Genomic DNA, 23,152 nt, shown 5'->3' on the forward strand with positions numbered 1-23,152 from the left:
ACACTCATCAGAAAAAGTAAATGCAACTTGAAACAACTTTTTTTTTTTTTAACTTTTAGGCAGCTTTCAGGTGAAAGCATGAGGTTGAAATTATTGGTAAAAACTGAGTTTTGGAATTGCAGTTCTGTACAGATTTCGATGATCCATGTTACCCTTTTCTCCAAACACCCTAAGAAACTGAACATTGGATACATTAACTTGTTTTATTATCTTCAGTCCAGAAGCTTTTATAGACAAGTCTGAGCTTACCTATTGTGAGTTTTATAAAAGTCGACCTTGTGTGCTGAATTTCTGGCTCCAATATGTGCAATGTTATTGTCCCTTTTCTCTCTCTCTTCTCCCCAAAACTTACTGTCCTCTTGCTTCCCGTGTACAAGTCTCTTCTTAGAGAGACCTTGAATCTCAATGTCTCCAAATCTGCTTTCAAACAAACATTAGAAGCAAAGCACACAATTTTATTTTAAATATGTACTATTTCGACCTCGTTACAAATGTTCTTCACCCAGTGTGTTTGTGTCTTATTTTGGAGTTTATAAAACTCTGTGTTTGTACGTTCACATTGAAGAATCATCTTAGAATACTGCTCTTCGGTATCATGAAAAATGCCACTTCGATTGATCTGGGCAAATCAGAAGAATGGATATTCAATAGCTATCCGTAACTGATGTTTGTTTTTGCCAAAAAAAAAAAAAAAGTTGTTTCAAGTTCAAGTTGCATTTACTTTTTCTGATGAGTAGGCCAAGAAGAAAAATTTTCAGGGATCCTATAAAGTTCACTCTTCATTGGACATTCAATGGACCTCCATTATTTGTAACTATGTTTCTGTCTCCACTCTCCATCCGCGGCTCCCCTTCTTCTATACCAGAACATAAGCCATGAGTTTGTACTTTTTAAGTTCTAAAAGCTGACGATGACAGCTGAGATATTAAACCGGACTTCTCTGTGTGTGAGACAGGCATGCAGGTGGTTTGATAAACAGTGAAAGCAGCACATTTATCCAAGTGCAGAGAGAGTGGTGACTGGCCAGGGTTAAATGAAACAGTACAGATCTGCCTTAGGGCCATTCTAAACAAGAGATTAAGAAGTGGAACCCAAGCCAACAAGGGAAAGAAATGTTGACTCTGTCAGGAATAAGTAGAACGTCACCTTGAATGTTCTTGCAAGGTCTTATCGGTAACCAAAGGCATTCTTAGTAAAGCTACATTCCTCAGTCTCATGGGGTGGGTTTCTGTAAACTTTGGAAAGATACTCACGCTGGATTATTAATATCTTTAATTCCACAAACATTAATGGGGCACCTAAAATGTGTCAGAGTCTGTGCCAAGAGCCCGAGATACAGAGGCACAATGTCTAACACAGAGGCTCTCAACGGTGGCGGCCACTCAGGGTCGATCTCAATCCCCCACGGCCATGCAATAACATCAGGAGCTCAGCCCCACCCTCAGGGGTTCTGAGTCAGCGTGTCTGCGACGAGGCTTCGGCAGCTTCTCACAGCTGCCCAGCGGACTCACCACTCCGCTGGAGCTGAGACCGGACCCTTGCGTCCTAGGCTCTCGTACTGCCTTAGAGAAAACCCCAAGACGCAATTAAGTGCAGCAGAGGGACGGAAGAACGCTGTGCGGGCTTCACAGGCAGAGGATGAGGGGCAGGGAGGGCGTCCCCAGCACCGTGACGCAAACATATTCCAGAATTCTCGGTAGCCAGAGCTAGCTAAGGCTTCTTGAACAAGTACCACGCGCCAGGTTCTCCTGAGGGCTCCGCTGGCAGCTACCAGAGGTAGGCATGAGACACACGTTGCCAGAGGGAACTGACGCACAGGAAGATCAGCGACTTGCTGAAAGTTCACAACACTTGTAAGTGGCAGCGTTAGGATTCGAACCAGACCCTCTGCCTCCAACTCAACATGATCTCTGGGCGAAAGAAAGTAATGGATTTAGGTGATTTTTAAGTCTTAAAAATCCAAAAGATAGATGCCAAGGAGAACTGTCTCTCAAACAGCTATCGTAGTGAACATACTTGAGGACACGGTCAGATTTTATTACTTTTTTGGTCCAATCCCATTTTTCCTGTTTTTCTGGGGTTTTCGAAACACTGTGAATCTTTTACTTTCCTTCAAGTTGACGTAAGTAGAGACCCAAAGACAGCAACGCTACAGAAAAGCAATTTCTTGCCCGAGCTGAATCCAACCTGAGCCTCGGGGAGACTCTGAGAGCTACAGGGATCTGCCGAGGGCACACCTCCATAGTGTCAGGGACACACTAGGACTTTTTTTTGTCCACCCCTTAGCTGTATGTTTTAAGTAGATAAGGTTCCAGGCCTGGGCCATAAGCAGCAGACCCAGGCAGGAGTTAACTGATGAGTTCTTCCAGTCCAAATGCTCCAACAGCTCAGGCTTCCTGACACAAGCATTTCCTACCAGAGTGGGCCAAGGTCACGATTCTTCAAAGTACCCCTGACATGATAAAATGTAGGAAACAAGCTATATGTTAGCTAAATACCTTCACGTTTATGATGCAAATGAGCCTTAGGAGACTCTTAGAGAAGATTTTAATGATAGATTTTAAGCAAATAAAGCAAGAACGAATTATGGTTTCATTCAATAAAAGGTAATTATAAGATATTTCGCTATTACTTTGAATTAAACATGCAAAGAAACATTTTCATCTCAGATCATATCGCTCAGATGTACAAGTAAGGTATTTATTTTTTGCAACTTTCAGTATTGTTTTGACCCCAGATGTTTTCTCATGAATGTTCCTCTCTCCTCCCCTAATGATATTTTCCTGAAACTCCCAGTTGAATGCATGCCCACACACAGACCTCCAAATCATCCCAGGCCTTCTTTGTTTCTTCTCTGGGACATGTATGTCCTGTGAAGCTCCAGGGCACCAAGCACGCAGTAGATCCTCATAGAACCATTTAAGAATAGACACTGAATGGGAAGAGGTGAAATCTTCTAAAGAGTTCTGACCACTGCTTTCCCAGGAGCCTATCTTGCCAGCACCGGGTCCTGAGCTAAATCAACATGCACATCTATCGGAGAGGTACAGCGGACCATCATGTGGGTGCTGCCCCTGGAGGCGAGAGGCCCCGACGCTCACCTCCTCTCTACTGCCCACTGGCCACACAGCTAGTACCAAAGTATTTACTTCCCCTGACAGGGAGGCTAATAATACCTTACTTGCCAAGATGCAAGAAGCCTGTCCACATGATTTTACAAGGTTTCTTCTAGCTCCTAACTATGACACATCTTTGCACCAAACCTTTCTCAGTCCCATACAAACAACACAGTTTGGGATAAACACAGAACTTCATCTGAAGGTGCTGTGGGAGAGATGTGTGATAAGACTGGCAGTAATGTGGGTATTTACCCCAAAGATACAAATGTAGCGATCCGAAGGGGCACCTGCACCCCAATGTTCATAGCAGCAATGTCCACAATAGCCAAACTGTGGAAAGAGCCAAGATGTCCATCGACAGATGAATGGATAAAGAAGAAGTGGTATATATACACAATGGAATATTATGCAGCCATCAAAGGAATGAGATCTTGCCATTGGGAACGACGTGGATGGAACTGGAGGGTGTTATGCTGAGTGAAATAAGTCAATCAGAGAAAGACATGTATCATATGACCTCATTGATATGAGGAATCTGAGAAAGAAGACAGAGGATCATAGGGGAAGGGAGGGAAAAATGAAACAAGACAAAACCAGAGAAGGAGACAAACAATAAGAGACTCTTAATCTCAGGAAACAAACTGAGGGTTGCTGGAGTGGTGGGGGGTGGGAGGGATGGGGTGGCTGGGTGATAGACATTGGGGAGGGTATGTGCTACGGTGAGCGCTGTGAATTGTGCAAGACTGTTGAATCACAGATCTGTACCTCTGAAACAAATCACACATTATATGTTAAAAAAAAAAAAGAAGATAGTAGGAGGGGAAAAATGAAGGGGGGGGAAATCAGAGGGGGAGATAAACCATGAAGAGACGATGGACTCTGAGAAACAAACTGAGGTTCTAGAGGGGAGGGGGGTGGGGGGATGGGTTAGCCTGGTGATGGGTATTAAAGAGGGCACGTTCTGCGTGGAGCACTGGGTGTTATACAAAAACAATGAATCATGGAACACTACATCAGAAACTAATGATGTAATGTATGGTGATTAACATACCATAATAAAATAAAATAAAAAAGACTGGCAGTAATCCTCTGATTTTAGTGAATTAAATATATTGCATTTTTGTCCTTACTGAGAATAACTATCAGTGGTCTTATCTGTTTGTGAAGAACCTCCAAGGCTCTGTTTCTTACCTTTTGACTTCCTATCATGGTAGGACCTGCCTCGATAATGGGGGGTTTCCAAATATAGATTCTCAAGATCTTCTTGCCATGATTCTGGATTGAAGTGCTTGAGCAGATCTTCCACGGTATCAAATTCTGCGACTGTTTTGTCCAGAGCATCCGCAGTGAGGGTGGGGTCCGTTACTGATGGAGAGTGATAGGGTACCCCCTAAGAGTGACATACAGCTCAGTGTACTCAGAAAAAGTCCATTGCTATGAAATACAATAGTCATACAACTGTATGGAAGGAACATAAACAGGCTTCTGATGGTAAGACATTCTATGCATAAATATCATGCTCAAGTCCTCTGCTATAGTCCTGCCATATTCTTAAATAAGAGCAATTAATTGGTAAATGATAGTCATTCACATTTCTGCAAATCAAAACCAGGCAGATCATAAAACTTCCAGTTCATCTGAGATATAATCATTAAAGACGACACTGACTAAATGGCAATATCAAAATTACATCATCCCCTGTCTTGGTTCGAGCTCCCAAGTCATCCACATCTCCATCAACAAATAATGATGAGAATTTAAATTCTGAACTGCTTTCATAATCCATTCTCTCCTCCCATATTTAGCTTCCACGTTTCCTCTTCATGGGTCACCTTGCATTGCAGGTGTTGTGTGAGCAGGGTTTGAATCTCCTCTGGAGAGAATATGATAAAATTTGGCACTTTCACCAGCTTATTTACTGGTTATCAACAAGAATAATTAGTCATGAAACTTGCTCTCTCGACCAAGACTGGGAGATCCCAATGGGAAGCATATATATGTATTTTTAAAGTGCTGTTGCTTGCTGGTGATCCCAGCTGTCATTAAAATATTCTCAGAAATACTCTTTAAATGGGGAATGCAACACCACTGAAAACCTGGGAGGGATTATGTGGACTATGTCCCCACATAAGTTCCCAAGCACTTACTTCACTAACCCTTGGATAATCTAGAGGCAAATGAGCCATGATTCAAACATCTCTGTAAAAATTCATGACCCATTAACAAGGAAATAGCACAGTCGCAAATGGTTTCAAAATGTCTTTCAAGAAACTGCCAAACAAGATCCCTCAAGGGCAAATATCTCCTATCCCTCCGGGAATGGGAACGTGGGAATTAACAAGCACTCGCGTTCCTGAAACTTCATGCAGCATCCTATAACAAGAACTACTATGTGCCACAGGGTTTCAGACAGCAGAACCCACATTTCATGGTCTCACTTTCAGCTTAGGGTCTCTCTTTTTAACCCATCAAGGTCCAAAGGTCCGGAAGCCAGGGAATGGATGCCCACCTGCTTTCAGAGGAATGGTGGTCCCTCTTTAGCAAACGAAGGCATTTTGCAAAAGCATTAACCCACACTCATGTACCTTAAAGGCAGTTTTCAAATATGCCTGGTAGGGGAAAGGGAGTGGGGAACAGGCTGGGAGATGTGAGCTAGACTGAAGACAGCGGGCCAGCTCCCGAATCCAGGGGTACACACGTGCACGTGCGTGTCTCATATAAACCCAACCCTGACCGAGGCACATCATTTCTGTCTTTCACATCCTTCTTGGCATCACGTGCTGGAGTCAGATATCATGACTCAGTCTCAAAATTTCAAATTCCCATTCAACTTTGTATTATCTGGATAATGTACAGTCCACCTGGCTCATCGTCACCAGATGTTTTACAACTCCATCCCAAAGATGTGGGTCTGAGATCCAAAAATTCAAAAAGAGCTGCCCGAAGTTAGGTGCACAGCATCTCTGTAAAAGCTTTGAAGTTAAACTGCTTCCCTGTGTTTGGAAACAACACGAAGCCATTTTCATGCAAGTGGAGGCCTCTGTCAGGGGCTCTGGGGAGCCCTTGGCAGAAAGTTTCCTGGGGTGGCTCCTCACAGGACCTAGAGCTTAGTGTCTACCTACACATCTCTCCAGGAGCAAACCGTGAGGGGCTCTCCATGCCTGAGGGGGAGCCAGAAATCTAATCCCTCTGACATTTGCCTGCAGAGCAAATCCAAACAAACCACAAGTAAAATGTAAAACTGTCCTTAAGTGAGATAGTTAAGAAAATACTCATGGGTGATTAGAGGACCTAAAAAACTCACCAGAACATGTTTATTTCTGGGGTAATTATTTGAAAACTATTTTTGTGAGAAAGAACTAACTGGGTGTGCCCTTTTCCACACCACTGTAGATCCTATCTCATTCAGCTTTTGTTATGTATTTATAAAAATCCATTCTAAAGCTAACTGAATGGCTTTAAATTAACAATTTTTAAAAGAAAAATAATGCTCAGAAAACTAGAAACCACTTTCCACAAAAACAAAATATGGTTTATACAGAGTTAATGGTGGGTCCAAGGGTCCTTACTACTATTCCAGAGGGATCCTGAAAACCACCAGCTGAGGAAAGAGGCTGTTTCCCTGCTAGTTCCAGAGGACGAAGCAGAACCTGGCTTTGGAGCTCCAACCAGAAAAGTGTCCGGTGCATACGGACCCAGTGCTGAGCTTCTGCTGATGCTCCAAACGGATGGTCAGTCCTTTTCCTTAAGAGGACCTGCGTCATCCTGCACTCGCTAGGCGTCCCTCAAGCTTGTAATTTCTGCACCTGGGGCGTGAATGACTCAGCCCCTCTGAGCCATCACTAGAAGATGCTTGAGAAGCCGGAGGATTCCACAGAACAGCACACCAGCGCCTGGCGGCAGAAGCTGTTACACCGTGGATCGTCGGCCTCAGGCTGCTAACCCGCCAAGCCTCCGCCTGGCCTCCCAGAGCGAAGACTTCACCTGCCTCACAGTGACTGCCTGCACTTAGAGAGGTTCAGAGCGTGCATTCAGGGTTGTCAAGAACAAATTAAACACTCTGAATATCACCATTAGAAACCCCACTGACCTCTTGAGTAGGCCATGTTGTTCTAGTCCAGCGGACACACCAGGTGAATTAAATAGTCACAGAGCCCACAGCTAAGGAAACCCTGCCATCCGAAGGTATTTCTTTAAAAATCCCCCAGAGAGCAAAGGATGGAGTATCACTTGAAAAAAAAACATCAACTCTGACTCAGCCCCATGGGCAAGCTTTCTCCATATGCTCTTGACCTTCTAATAAACACCAGCATTTATCATCTTGTCTTTTGTTGCTACGTACGTGCTACTCATAGGACTGGTGAAAACAAGGCCTGTTCTTTCTGAACAAGGAGAGGTAGAATACCGAGGAATGACTAAATTTGGAGGAAAAAAATGGGGGGCACGAGCCATTTTACAGTTTCAGGGTGAGTTATGTTTTATTTCTAAGTCAAGTAGAACACACGCCTGGTTTGCACTTAAGTTATCTTACTGTAAACACTGGGATTTTTCACATCTGAAAAGATCCTTGAAAACACAAAGGTTAACGGCTTTCCCTGGAATATTCAAAACACTATTTCAAAACACCCCACTTGAGCTTGGGCCATGGACCAGTTTGATACGTTTGAAATGTCTGGACAGTCGTCTAGTTGGAACATTCTACTTTGAAACTGATAAATACTGAAGTCATTGTCTAGCCCGTGTTCCTACAATGGGTACTGGCATTTCCTGAAAGGCTTTTTGAAGAGAGGGGGAAAAGGGCATGCGACACAGCCCGCTGAAACCATAAATGAAATGGAAGGACACATCATGATTGCAACGCGGCTTCTGGTGAAGCCCCAGGTCCTTCATGCAGCTCACACTGTTCTGGGGTTGGCCTTACCTCTTCTCCATCAGCTTTTTTCACTGGCAACAGAAAAACAAATTACTTACTGAGACAGAGCTTGTGACTGACTCCCAGTTGGTCTCTGAGTCTGCTGCGGGTTGGAAATCATCCTAGAAGGCAAGAAACATTCATGTGGGTCAATCAAACCTCTGTGAAATTTATTACGTGCACAGTTTGAATATCTCAGCCCTCAGAATCTTCTTTCAACTAAAGACAACAGATGTAAGGGCTACATTCTTGCCGGACAGTCCACCATTTGTCTTCAGCACCTCTCCTCAAGAACCCTTCTCATTCAAGACACGGACACTTACGGACATAAGGGATATATTCACATTTACTCTTAAGTGTGAAGTGGAAAATGTGCAGACAAGAGTTCAAATTTTAAGTTGTCCATCCGCCGGCTGCATGACCTCAGGCAATCTACCTAGCCTCTGCAATCCTTCTCTTCCTCATCTGTATGGGATGGTATGGGATGCTTAAATTAGAGGGTAGTTTTGAGAACTGAATGCACTAATTATATAATTATAACTAGCAGTTAATAAGGTCCTTAATAAAGAGTAATAATAGCCATTATCCAGGTTGATGTTTATTTGGTTTGAACTAGGTTCTGTATCATGTTCAGTCCTGCCTCTTGAGCTGGTCTATAATATCAGTGATCTTTTCAAAGATAAATTCACTGGCAAAGGGCTATTCCTGACTCTCTCAGGAAACGCCAGGAAGAAGGGCAGGGGGAAGGAGATGGCCGCAGAGTGACAAAGTATTCCCCAAAGAACAAGATAAAAGGCAAACCCGAGAAAATTATCTCAGAGAAGCCTTGAAGGATTTGTGGTAGCAATGGATCTCAGAGAAAGGAACTTCTCTCTCTTTTTTTTAATAGATTTTTATTTATTTATTGAGAGAGAGAGAATGGTAGAGAGAGAGCACGAGAGGGAAGAAGGTCAGGGGGAGAGGCAGACTCTCCGCCGAGCAGGGAGCCCGATGCGGGACTCGATCCCGGGACTCGATCCCGGGACTCCGGGATCATGACCTGAGCCGAAGGCAGTCGCTTAAACAACTGAGCCACCCAGGCGCCCGAGAAAGGAACTGCTCTTAAAAGGAAAATGTGTCTCCAATTTGTGTGACTTTCTTGTCAATTACTCTAGCACCAGTAACTTTAAAAAACATAATGGGAAGAAGAGCTGATTCTACCATTTTTACACATCACAGATGGTTTCTTGACCCTGCTAACATCAGTCAACTTGGTTAAGGTCTTCTAGCCAGGCCAGAGAGTAGGGTGTATTTTAAGATGATGCTGAGAAAAATTCAGATACTCAAATCTGGCAGCTTATTTACCCAAGTATACTCACTGAATGAAGCTAAGTAGCAGGTCTAAATTTCATTAACATTTTGAGGAGCTGCAAGTGCATTTGTTAATTGCTCATGATGAGACTGGATTATATATAAATGTCTGTGTTAAAAAAATTTAGTTGTTTACCAAGAAAGAACTAAGTCAAATGTGGGGTTAAATGAATGAACATCTATTAAAAACTGGCAAGGCATCATTATTCTTGTCTCTCCTCAGGAAAGATAAAAAAGAAAGAGAAAATTGGTCTCTGCACTCTGAAAGGTGAATTCCCACAGCAAAAGGATGGGTGCAAACAAATGCAGGTTGGTACTGATATGAGTCTTCATAAGCAGGTGAACAGGTGAAACTGGGCAAGAGAGCCAATGGCTTCTCCATGTTGTGAAGGAACTGTTGGGGGGAGGACCTATGCCAGGTACAAGAATAACCTGAGCAATCCTCACATCATAGAATTTTCATTTTCACTCATTCAATTCAGTATTTGCTCATCACCAACTATGTGATACATTCCGAGCTGAGGGCAGAATCGTGAGGAACTGAGAAACTATACCTGACCTCCAGGAGTTCAAAATGTAAACATATTTACAACCAGGTAAAGAGCTCCTGCAATAAACTTATGTGTGTGCTGTAATACTAGTTTAATAGAGACATTAAGGAAGGCAGTAGAAAATTTACCTGAGAGGAAGTGGGCTTGAAATATTTCACGCAAGAACGTGACTCTTGAGCTGAGTCTTGTAGACTCAGGTAAGGAGATGAGTAAGTAGATGGCTACTTCCAAGAAAGGTGGGGTAGAAGACTCAAAGAAAGATAGATGTCTAGACAAATGTGAGGAACATATACTGGAAAAGAAGTTATTGGGGAAAATTAATGAGTCATGTTGGGTACAGCGTGTTTGAGGTGCCCATGCAATATCCAGCTAGTGATGTCCAGGACACCGTTGGCTATATGGGAATGGGCCGCATGAGAGAGACCTGTACTTGGGATAGAGATCCGAGACTCACCAGCACAATAATGGTAATGAAGTAAGTGGTGGATTATGTTGATCATGTGTGAAAATCAGAAAAGGGACAATCTTAAAATCTTGGAACTGGAAAGAATTTTAGTATTATCTCATGCAGTGTCTTCATTTTAATGATTAGAAAACCAATTCTCAGAGAGATAAATAATGCGCTCCATTATCATGTAGCCAAGTTCATGCAAAGCAGGACCTCCAGAGCACACTTCTAAGGAGGCGCTGTGTGGTGGTCTTTCATATCATTGTAGCTGGCTTGAATGAAACAGGGTCCAGAAGAAAGTTAAAAGTAAAGCAGGAAAGACATAAAGCAGAGTACTGGTGGAAGGTTCTACAAGGATATCCTTTGAAGTATTCTTAGCAATTTAGATTTTACCTCTACACTTACTAAGTTCTGTGACTTCAATTTACTTTATTTTCTTGCATAGATATATGGTAAAAATGTTTTGTTAAGCATTTTTAAGCATAAAGGGCCTTCATGCCCATGCACCTAGACAAATGTTGCACAAAGAACTGTTCATTTCTTCCCTGTCTAGTTAGAAACCTTAATAGGCACCAAGGACAGAGGATTTCATTAAGTGGGTCCAGATAAAAAGTAAATTTATCTTCTCTTAGCAGCATGAGTATTAGACTTTGAAAAGAAACCAACCTTCTTTTAGGTTACTTCAAAATTTGCCATTATTTATAAATGACACATTTATAATGAGCTTTAAAAAAGGGAAAATTCCCCCTTCTAAGAAGGAAGTACAGAATTTAGACCCGAAAGGACAAACTTGGCATCGGAAGGAACATAGCCATTTGCGTTCTAACGCTATCCTGAACATGAATTCCTCATCTCCGTCCACCATAATCTCATCAGTACGAGATACTGGTGGGCCTCCCAGCCGTTAGCTTCTAAATGCTGCTACTGTATCCAGAGTCCACGCTCCACATGGCAGCCAAGATGCTCTTGTCTTTTCTGGCTTTACAAAAAACAACTGACATATAACATTGTGCAGATTTAAGGTGTACAACATGATAAGCTGATACATGTGTAAATTGCGGAGTGGTTACCAAATAAGGTTGGTTAACATATCGATCACATAATTACAATTGTGTGTATGTGTGTGTGGTGAGAATATTTGAGAACTACTCTTTCTTAGCAACTTTCAAGTATATAATACAACACTGTTAATTATAGTCACTGTACTGTGCATTAGATCCCCAGAACTTTGTGGTCTTATAACTGGAAGTTTGTACCCTTTGACCAACAACTCCCCATTTTCCTATTTTCTTATCCTTGGCAATTACCATACTACTGTGTTTCTGTGAGTTTGACTTCATCCCCCCTTCTTTCATAAAGTACACATAGAGGTGAGATACAGGTTTTGTCTTTTTCTATCTGACTTATTTTACTTAGTATAATGTCTAATGTCCTCAAGGTCCATCCATGTTGTCACAAATGCAGGATTTCCATCTTTCTCAAAGCTGAATATACATCTCCCACATTTTCTTTATCCGTTCTGTCAATGAACACTTAGGTTGTTTCCATGTCTTGGCTATGGTCAATACACTGCAGTGAATGTGGGGGTGCACATGTCTCCTCAATACAGTGACTTAGTTTCTTTCAGTTGTATAACCAGAAGTGGGATTGCTGGATTGTATAATAGTTTTTTAATTTCCTGAGTAAACTCCATGCTGTTTTCTACAGTGGCTGTACTCATCTACATTCCTATCAATGGCGCATTAATAATGTTCCCTCTTCCCAACTCCCTTGCCAACATTTGTTATCTCTTCTCTTTTTGATACTAGTCGTTGTAATAGGTGTAAGGTGATTTCTCATTGTGCTTATGATTTTCGTTTCCCTGCTGATTAGTAATGTTGAGCATCTTTTCATGTACCTGTTGAGCATTTATAAGTCTTCTTTGAAAAAAAAAATCTATTAAGATCCTCTGCCAATTTTTAAATCAGATTATTTGGGGGTTTTTTTGCTATTGAATTGTATGGGTTCCTTATATATTTTGGATGTTAATCTCTTTTCAGATGTGGTTTGCAAATATTTTCTCCCATTCCCTAGGTTGCCTTTTCATTCTGCTGTTTCTTTTGCTGTGTAGAAGCTTTTATACTTTGACATAGTCCCATTGCTTATTTATTGCCTTTGCTTTTGATGCCATATCCAAAAAAATCATTATCAAAACCAATGTTTGGGGATTTTCCCCTTTGTTTTCTTCTAGGAGTTTTACAGTTTCATGTCTTACATTGAAGTCGACTCTATATCAAGTTAGTGTTTGTCAGCGGTATTAAGATATGCGTCCAATTTCATTCTTTTATGTGTGAATATCTAATTTTCCCAGCACCATTTATTGAACAGAGTATCTTTCCCCATCAACTATTCTTGGCTCCTTTGTAAAATATTAGTTAACTGTATATGCATGGGTGTATTTTTGGGCTACTGTTTCCTATTGGTATCTTTTTAAAGTGTAAATCAGATCACTACAGTCTTCTGCTTAAATCCTTCTGATAGCTTTCCATTGCACTTAGAATCTGGTCTTACATGATCTGACCCATGCTTGTTTCCTCCCCAGCGTCTCTCTCTGATTTGATGTTCTATCTTTCTCAGAAACTGCACTCCCACTACTCTGGCCTTCTTATAGTCTTTCAAATAACACTCCAGGCATCTCCCCTTCAAGTCTGGTGCTGTTCCCTATGCCCATGATGCACTTTCTCCAAATGTTCCAGTGACTGGCTCCTCATCATTTAGTTCTATGCTCAGACATCGCATTAGTAGGGAACCCCTCCTTGAACACTTTATTTAAAATGCCCCTACTCTTGGCCACCCTCTCCACTTAATTTGCTTAATTTTCTTTAAAGCATTTATGATTATCTGAAATGATTTTCTATTTGTTTTACTGCTCGTGATCTCTTTCCCCAACTAGAATAAATGCTCTAGAATGGCAGGGAGCTTGTTTATTTCTTCTGTCTTCTACCCCAAATTCTTATCAAGAGTTTTGGGGACACACTCCAATTCCACTGGTTCAGTGAGCATTATCAGGGATAATGTTCATCCACTTCCCCTGTACAGGCAAAGCAGTGGTTTAGAGCCAGAGCCCACTCTGATCAGTTGGTGCCCATGTCAAACTGTTTGCTACATAGTTTTAGAATCATCCTGGGTAGACAACTTGCTTTTTCAAGCTCCAGGATAATGAAAGACAAACTCCGCTATTATGGGTGCTCTTTGCAGAGCAGTGTCCTTAGCATGACTTAAATGCTAAAATAGAACAGTGAATAATCATTTAAAATGTATAGAAACAGTCAGCTTACAAAACCCCATTTCTCTTTTTTGTTACAACAAACTCCAGCAAGTGCTTTAAATGCCATGTCCCATTCTTCCGAGGAGAGAGAACTATGTGTGAGCTCCAAGAAGTAGGTACTAATTCAGTGCTTCATTTCCTTACCTCCTGCTCCTACACTGTAGCCTGTCTCATCCTAAAAGAGAGAAGCTGCTGTTCTGGCTACTTTGTTCCCTCAGTCCCTGCAGGGACTGTACTTTGGTGCTATGGGTGACTTACTAAGGTCATATCTAGGGGTCCAAGACATCCCTTGAGAGAAGAGCATGCTGCAGTGCAGAGAGCCAGAGGCACTGTCTAGCATCTCTGAACTAATTATGACTGGAGTCAGGACTAGAGTCCAAGAAGCTACTGTTCTCTCTAGGTTACGTGGTTTCCAACCCACCGAATAATGGCACACATCATCCTATAATTATAGGCATCTGCGTCAGCACTGCCTTAATCTAATAAGAATTAATTTACATCATTAAAAATAATTTATTCTCAGCTTATATCCTCACGTTATAATTCTTCACAATCATATATTGGCAGTGAAACTCATTATTTGGCATTTTGAAATGAAACCCACTCCCTTACGCTCTATCCGGAGTAATTTTGAAAACACAGATGTGATTCTGAGATCTGTGCTTTTTAAATAGCTTAGCTCTGGAAGCTATTGATTTGTGTGAGAGAAAAGTCATTCACTAGGAAGTTGGGGAGGTATGAAAAAAGAACATCTTAAAGTATATGAAAACATACATAGATATTTGTATAATCGAAATGTGGGAGAAATAGTACCTTAAGCACTCATGCTAAGGAAGCATAAAATTCGATACCACTCACACCTACTAAATGTTGCATAAATCCAAAAAAATACCAAAAACAAAATTAAAAGCATAAAGATAAATGCACAAATATACTTGTAACAGATATAATAAACAGTTAACATCCTTAAAAGAAAACAAACTCTTATACATGAAAAGGTTATAAGAGTATGTTTTGTATCACCTAATTCTACTAGAAAAATGTACAGATATCTGATTGAAGCAAGACTGAAAATATATTCACAACAATATTGACATTGTTGACACTGAATGATGCATGCTTTTCTTTTCTTTCCTTTGTCTATTTGTATGTCCTCAATTTTTTATAATACATATCAAGTTTTAATAAGAAATTGATAAATTTCTTTTTTTATTATGTTCAGCTAGCCAACATATAGTACATCATTGTTTTTAACATAGTGTTCAATGATTCATTAGTTACATATAACACTCAGTGCTCGTCACATCACCTGCCCTCCTTAATACCCATCACCTGGTTACCCCATCCCCCACCCCCTCCTTTCTGTAACCCTCAGTTTGTTTCCTGGAGTCCAGGGTCTCTCATGGTTTGTCTCCCTCTCTGAATTCTTCCCATTCAGTTTTCCCTTGCTTCCCCTGTGGTCCTCTACACTATTCCTTATATTCCACATATGAGTGAAACCATATGATTTCTAAAACAAAATTGGAAGAGAGAAATGGATTAGAGTGTGCATGAGCACCTACCCCTAAAGCCTTATGTTATATCGTTAGAGTGAATAGTGTCACCTATGTATTCCCTGGTGGAAAATAAAAGCATTTTTGTAGAAGTAATTCTCACCAATTACTAGAGAGAATTGTTCAAAGATGGGACAATAAAGAATGGTTCTAGAATCATCACATTTGACTCAACCTAAAACCATGGCTAATTCAACACAAATTTTTGATGTTTTAAATACAGCCATGAAAGTATGGCTGTTTTTTTTTTTTACCATGAAAACATGCAGGTAGCCATCAGCTCAGTGTCCAACAGGCATGTGTCTGCCTCTGTATGAGGACGGTGAACTCAGGCTGAAAGCAAATCGAGCTGGGGATACAATACCACTACAGGTAATGAATAGTCTCAATAATAATCTTCACTTTTAAAGACAGACATGATTGGGGATTTCATTTTCAGACAGGATATGGCCAGATAACCCTTCCTTGCCGTCAGTCACCTCGGGGCCAGGTAGGATATTACATGCTAACAAGTGAATAATCCACTCAGCCCCCTTCCCAGGCAAGCTCATACGTGTTCAATCACCAAATGCCTGCAATGGATATCCAAATGAATCCCTCTCCTGAGCCTCGAGAGTAGAGCTGGGGACAACTGTCTTTTGAGTCTTTGGAGACAGCGGTTGCCAGGCCAACATTCCAAACATTTAGGATGATTAGTCACACCACCTGTTTCTGGATCTCATGGAAGAGGGCTGTTCATTTTTATCTGAGGTGATTATGCAGTGTGTGAAGAGATGAGCCATAAACTGTTCATTGCTCAGAGGGATGTACTCTTCCATCTCTTCGAACAAAACATATGCACTTACTTAGAGATTTTAAAAAGCTTTCAACCAAAACAATGTTAACCTATTGGGGGATGACTTATTGGGGGAAAGTTTTGAAGGACATTTGTCAGAGTGTTTTCCTTAATTTTCAAAACTGTGCTTCTGTTTGATGTTTTCTATCCATTCCTCAGAAGCAGATAATAAAATAATAAAGTCCTCTCCTAATTCTAGTGGTGCTTCTTGATTAAGTGAAGCCTTAGAGGTGTTCATTTTGAAATGCTAAAGAAACAGAGGGATTTGTCCAGATTCATAAAACAATAACAAACAAACACACTGTCAACATTTATCCCCTAGTGAGTCTTCATTTGTTCATGACACGCCGTTCATGACCTACTGAGGAAGATGCAGATAATGCTGACCGTGCAGGCCTGTGCCCTGAGATGACTCTATGGGGGAGATCCTTTAGAACAAAGACTTCTGATGCTCTAGTGCATGAACTTCTGATATGTAGTCCAGTCAGTGTACATGCAAATAATGATACAGCAATGACTCAACGTCTATGGGAATAGAATAAAGCAAAAATTGAAAACCCTTTGGTTCCATCAAATGCTATGATCCAACCAAGGCTTTACAAGTACATTTCATTACATGCTCATCATCAAATCAGTTCTTTAACAAGGAATATGGGAAAGGCCTTGGCGGGAGGCCAGCTTTTATTGGCAATAAAGTTTAGTAAAAGGATATCAAGAGTTCCAGAATCAGTAATGAACAAGGATCAACGAGCATCTTTCAAAGGTAGAGAATTTGCCTGTGAAATTAGTAACATATATTCTCAGAGCTCTAAGAAGCTGGACAGGAGTCAACTGTGATTGGAAATAAAATATTAATAAAATAAATATATCTTTAATAGCAAATATCCCCACAGATAAGACCTATTTGCAGACTTCCGCTGATTTAAGAGTTAGTTTCACAACTTTTTAGGCCATTATTGACACTAAAGTACAATGTTTCAATTTAGATCTTCTAGGATTCATCAACTAATCACCCATGAAATCTTGATGCTAATGTCAAAGTATTTTTTAAAAGTTCATTTTTTTCTCTTATGTTATGAGACAAGGAACTTCTTATACTTGTTAGTTTCTGATTTCTTAGACCAAACTTAGTCTGGGAAGTTGTTACAACAGATAAGCTAAGATGAGAGCAAACCCCAGTCCAACGGGTAAGGAAGAAAGTTCCCTCCGCAGGCAGAGAAGAGGTCATTGACTCAGAGAGGGTGTCACAAGGGCCGCAGCACAGAGCTGGGGAAGGTCAAGGTGTGTTTGCAGACGGAGAGAGCGAGTCGAGGGAGACAGAAAAAAGATGAACCACCTGCCATTACTGCTTGTGGCCTATGGCCTGAGGAAACCACAATGATCCTGGAGAGGGGAGACAGATGGGCAAGAAGGCTGATTAAATTAACTCCGTGTTAGCCAAACAAGGACATCTTAGCGAGGGGCTGCACAGAAAATTACAAACTGCGAAATACAACTCTGCTAGTAGCTTTCACTGTGCTTCATACAGACCATGTGATAAATGAACATTTAATTTTCATCTAGAAAGATACTGCCAGAGGTCTTTCTTCACTGTGTTGCTGGAGAGCTAGGTGCAGGCTGAAATTTTGTTAATAGCTCTTATAAACACAATAACTTTGTTTAGTATTGAGAAAACTCTATGATTAATTACTTTGTAACAACAGCTGCCTTTCACAGAGTGCAGATGACATGCCAGGCACTACATGAAACCCTTCCGGTACATCACCCCACTCCTCATTTCTGCAGCTTTGACGATGCTTGAGGAACCTGCCCATGGGAGCGAGCTGGTCGTCAAGAGGCTCTGCAGATACCTGAACTTGAGGCTGACTCTCCACGCTCTTTCCTCTCTGCTACAGGGCTCATCCTTTCATTTACAAAGAGTCCTTTTATAAGACAAAAAAACAAAACAAAACAAAACAAAACACCCTTGATTTGTGCTAAGTACAAGTTTTCAGACATTTCCTAAATGCATTTCAAGAAAGAACATTTGGTTTGGTTCACCGGTAGCCTGAACATTATTAAAGATGGTACTTTTGATATCGCTAAGCTAATCTTAAAGATATTTGCACTACCAGGACAAAATGGATGGCTGAGGAGTTTATTTTGCTACCTTAGAAAAATTACAAGTTTGAAATGAAAAGAAGAAGTGTTGACCTGAATTATTCACATTTTCATTTCCTTGCACTTAGCATACTTCCTGGTACATAGTGAGGACTCACTTTGCTTTCTATTTGGTTTCTATTGCTGAGGGAGGAAATACACTCAAAATTCAACAAATCATTTCATTTTGATTGGATGACTGTGTTGAAAGGCACACTCCTAAAAACTGCTGAGTTTCTCTGTATTCAGATGGCGTTATATAAACGGATTACCTCCATCCTGGCCAAAAGCTAGTTATATTTATTAAAACAAATATTAGAAAACCTGAAAATTATGAACACTATGAAGATGAAGGCCAAGTCACCAAAATCCCTTCGCTAAAATCATTTCCTTTATGAACTCAAACAATCCCACTGCTAATTAAAGCTTTTAAGACCTAACTTTAAGGAGAAAATACCATTTGAAGTCTAAAACACAAAGTCATAGTCAACACAACTTGTCATTCTGCCAGGGAAAAGGGCTCATGAAACGTCATCCAGCAAGTGATAGGTTTATAAAATAAAGAGGAACATCTTGGGGGAGAATCAGGGACAAGTCAGTCAAAAGCATTCAGAAAGCTGTTTGTTCCTTTAAAAACTCTGACTATTGCCTAGGGAGGTGGCTTTGTGTTTTGGTGATGCATTTTCCCTGGACACCTTCATCCTCAGCCCTACACTGGACCAGAGCCACCGCCCATCGTAATTATCATTTGGCACTCCAAGCTACCTGGAATGTAAGATATTTAATAGCCACGTGAATATTGTGGAGCTCTGGAAATGAACTAACCGTTAATTCAAAACACAACCTTTTTCTTGGCCTGATGGTAAAGGGATTTCTGGGCACAATTCTGTGGTTAAACCAGCAGGTTGGTGAATGTAAAGTCTGAAACAAAAGTGTACCCAGGCCCCCGCAAATCACTCCTGACAAAAGGTGAGATTAGCACATTCTTGACCTTGCAGTCACTTTTCACTCCTCAGGCAACTAGCAGCTCATCAAAGCAGGTTGCAGGTTTCAGGTCCCAAAAGCAGGCCTGCGGTCTGGGCCCATTAGCTGAGCGTGCTGGTGCTGAATCCCACATATACAGGTCTTGGGATCCATTCTGATCAGGGCTGGGAAAGCTTTGCACAAAGAAAAAACTCAGTCTGGCGGCCAGGCTCCATGGTTAAACCGGGGAAAGAGACCTCCAGGGAACTGAAGCTCTACTCAGTCCACTTAACTTCATCGTGACCCCGGAGTCAACAGCCCACAGCCTTCTCCTCGTGGGTGTTTAAACGAGAGATTCTGCAGTTTGAGTCCCAGCCGCTCATGTTTATGGGCCTTTACGATTCCTTTGTACTTGTGGTTATGATTAGGTACCAGCAGCAGCACTTTTTACTTTGGCCTGCGATTACATTAGCAGTATTCATCAGCGGTGCTCGTGAGTGAGAGCACGAGGCTTTGCACAGCAAAATTTTAATCCTAGATTGGCTCTCCTCGGCTTATTGCTATTCTTTTTTTTTTTTTTTTTGGATTATCACATGCTGTGTACTTAGAGAATGCAAATTCACTGCTGTATTCATCTAAGCCAAATATAATTATAAAGGTAATTTTTACTGCCAAAAAAATTAAGAGAACAATGCATTCCAAAGTCAAAGGGAAAACACTCGAGGGGTTGGGTGAATGATTGCTGCCGCTCTGCCGGACTGGGAAAACTCAGAGTGGACGGCATTGCTGCTCAGGCCCGAAAACTGGCTGAGGTATTCCCTGCCTCTGGATGTTTTTTAGCACACCTGATATCTCACACACCTTATACCCACTTCTTTAAATCTCAGCAGCACAGTGTGGAGATCGAAGAATGCTAAGATCACTAAGTCCAAAGTTCTCTTCACTATCTAAGATTTCTGAATGATCACAAGGTGTAACTCACTGTGCTAAGCCCCGGGCAAGGCACAGATGGGTAAAACATCCAACCGCCTGGAGGAATCCATCGTCTAGATTAATTCTAATTCCCTACTCTCGTCATTCCCTTTCACGTCAGCAACTTATATGAACGCTATTTACTTTTTCTTAGTGGCTTACCATTAGGTGAAGTTATCTAGCCGACTTCTAACTTTTACACTACTCAGCCCGGTACCTGCGACAGCATCCGTTAACTAACATGCATCGAATAAGTACTAGTTAAATGAAAGCACAAATAGCTACTGGATTGTGTGAGGAGCAAATGACATGACTCATATAAAGCCCTAGCGTACTGGCGGGCATGTGGTTGAGTGTTAATAGATATCTGTGGAATAAATAAACGAGTAATACAGGACCTATAGGAATGAACGCTCTATCAGGGCCATAAGCCAAGTCCTGTAGGTCTACACAGGGAGGAATGCTTGAAGTCCATCTGGAGGACTGGAGAAAGGTCTCAAAAGAAGTGGCCCTGGAGTTGACCCAAAATGATAATCAGGGCTTTTGACAGTCAGGGGAGCAGACAGGTAGAGGGGCAAGTGGCACAGTGGCAAGATCTTGGACCTACTAAGAGTACCTGCCCAAAGCACCAGGCAGAAAAGGAGGCTGAACAGGAAGGAACGGGACAGATCAGGGGGTCGTGGATGCCACACTGAGCATCTTGGGGTCAGGGGGGAGTGCGGTATTTAATCATTCATTTACCAAGCATTTAAAGACGTCCACTATTTCTGACTAATGGTTCAAAGTGCTGGAGATACAGAAAAGAACACCAAGGTCACTGCTCTCAGGGAGCTTTCTTTCTGACCGCGCTTTGTCTGTATACAAGGAAACCAAGCTCCCTAAAGGTCAAGCATCAGCATCACTGGCCAATCGGGAGCCTGGAGCCTCTGTCTCTGGACACGGTGCACTGCACCCCGCTGCCCCACAGGGAGCCCCGTCTCTCTCGCCCTGCTCACGCGCCTCCCTCTGTGTATGAAAACAACGAAAGAGAAGAAAGTGTTTTATCCTCGTGAATTCTGTGATCTTAAGCAGCATAACAGAGTTCCTAGAAAACACACAGTAAACAACGCTTTGCTATTCTGAGAGATGAGGGCAGTTGAAAAAATTGAAACCAAGAAATTCAGTGCTGTTGGTTTGGAAACCCTTTCTGGAATGTCCATAATCTTCTAAGGCAACCTTAGAATTAGGAGTCCTTCCTTATTTTGGTAATCAAATCCCTAAAATGATAATAGCATTCTCAAATATAATTTAGTTCTATCTCATTTCTCAGCAGGGTACAAAATTACCTTTCTTCTTCAAAGAAGTTAGAATGTTTGCCTGATGAGAAGATTGGACAGATGAGGATCCCTTAAGTACTTTGTGATGACCCCGGAGGTCAGTCAGCGGGGGGCTGATCTGCTGGGATTACGGAGAGCTCTCTCTCCACCCAGCAGGGATCCTAAAGATGCCCTATACAAATGGGCCTCAATCTCTCTCATCAGAGGATCTCTAAGAACAAACAAAATAAAAGCAGACCCTGTGCCTTTAAAGGAAGAGCTGGGAGTCCTGAGCCTCCTTTGCTATTCACCTGGTCAGATAACGACTACAGTATTTTTGGCTGGTTAGAAGAGATTTCATACTCAGTGTGCTAAACCATTTTTAAAACATGGCTTTGAAGACAGCACTCAGAATCGGATTCCACATGGAACATTGGCTGTGTGACCTTGGGCAAGGTAAACTCTCTACGCTTGGGAGTCCTGATTTGTAAAACGGGAAAAAAGTTACCCTTTTTATCCCCCACAGGGGTAGTTGAGGATTAAATTAGATTAACTCATGTGAAACTAACTAGCCCAGGTGGACATTCACTGCATTCTTTCCAAAACTAGTATGATCTTTCCAATATGTTATCTTTCTGCTGGACAGACGGTCACATTAATTTAACACTCCTGCAAAGATGTTACAGGTTCCGGAGCTGGGCTGTCTGGATCCTACCCCAAGTCCACCGCTGACCCGCACCTGAACATGGAGGTGCCAGTAATTCCTATCTCAAAGGGACGGTCTGGATATTTCATAGATCATTATATGGAAAGCTGTTATAGAAAGGCTTAGCCTTCACACATTTGCACATTTCTTTTCTTGGAAAAAACGTTGATCGGTCCATCCAGACTACAAGGGCCTGGCTTTTCTTCACCTAAAATGGGCATTGAGATTTTGAAATTTTCAAGCAGCTTTGACATTCCTCATCTCATTTCAATCTCTCTCCGCCACCACATGAGCCAGGTGTGGGCACAGATACATTAGAAAAAATAACAGTTTGCATCTTCTCAGAGGGGAGATTTCCTGACTGGTCTTTTCCGCAACCATCAGGTAAAGGGATGTGTCTTCTTGGACTTTTTCCCAGGGGATGGAATGCACTCCTCCAGCTCCTTAACTAACTCCAATGGTCTCCCTACAAAAGGAGTTCTACCCCACCCTCCAGGAAATTACTGAGTGCTTACTACTTGCTAGACACTGTTCTAGGCATTGTTAAAACAGAGTCAACAAACCAAACATGGTCAAGTTGGCCATGTGAGGACCAGGGGACAGAGGAACAGATGTATGCATAAGTATTTTGCCTGCTCTAAACCATTATACACATTCAAAGGACTGTTATTCATGCATTCTTCACATTAGTAAACAACACATTTCAAAAGAGCAAGAACTTGCTTTAAAACAGTTGAAGGAATTTAAAGACTATGCATGTATATGCAAACCGCTAATTCATGCAGTCTCCTATCTTTTGGTAAAACATCTCTACGTCCATGGGGCGCCTGGTGGCTCAGTAGGTGAAGCATCTGCCTTCGGCTCAGGACATGATCCTGGGGTTCCTGGGATCGAGCCCCTGCTCAGTGGAGAACCTGCTTTTGCCTCTGCCTCTCCCCCTGCTTGTGCGCTCTCTCTGTCAAATAAATAAATAAATAAAATCTTAAAAAAAAATCTCTATGT

General features: G+C 41.7%; 1 protein-coding gene across 3 annotated transcripts in view; it reads right to left on the minus strand.

Moving 5' to 3' along the window:
• PDGFD (platelet derived growth factor D) overlaps positions 1 to 23,152 on the minus strand; it is a 231,372-nt gene that overhangs the window by 20,285 nt on the left and 187,935 nt on the right. For all 3 annotated transcript variants that reach the window (XM_025893898.2, XM_025893897.2, XM_073903660.1), the window contains 2 exons: positions 8,091 to 8,153; positions 4,311 to 4,509 (listed from right to left, as the gene is read on the minus strand). In XM_025893898.2, coding sequence (XP_025749683.1) covers positions 4,311 to 4,509; positions 8,091 to 8,153 — 262 coding nt within the window. The remainder of the gene's footprint in view (positions 1 to 4,310; positions 4,510 to 8,090; positions 8,154 to 23,152) is intronic.

Source organism: Callorhinus ursinus, unplaced genomic scaffold (assembly GCF_003265705.2).
Source record: "Callorhinus ursinus isolate GAN/ISIS: 27379988/994484 unplaced genomic scaffold, GSC_fseal_2.0 scaffold19, whole genome shotgun sequence".
NCBI lineage: Eukaryota > Metazoa > Chordata > Mammalia > Carnivora > Otariidae > Callorhinus > Callorhinus ursinus.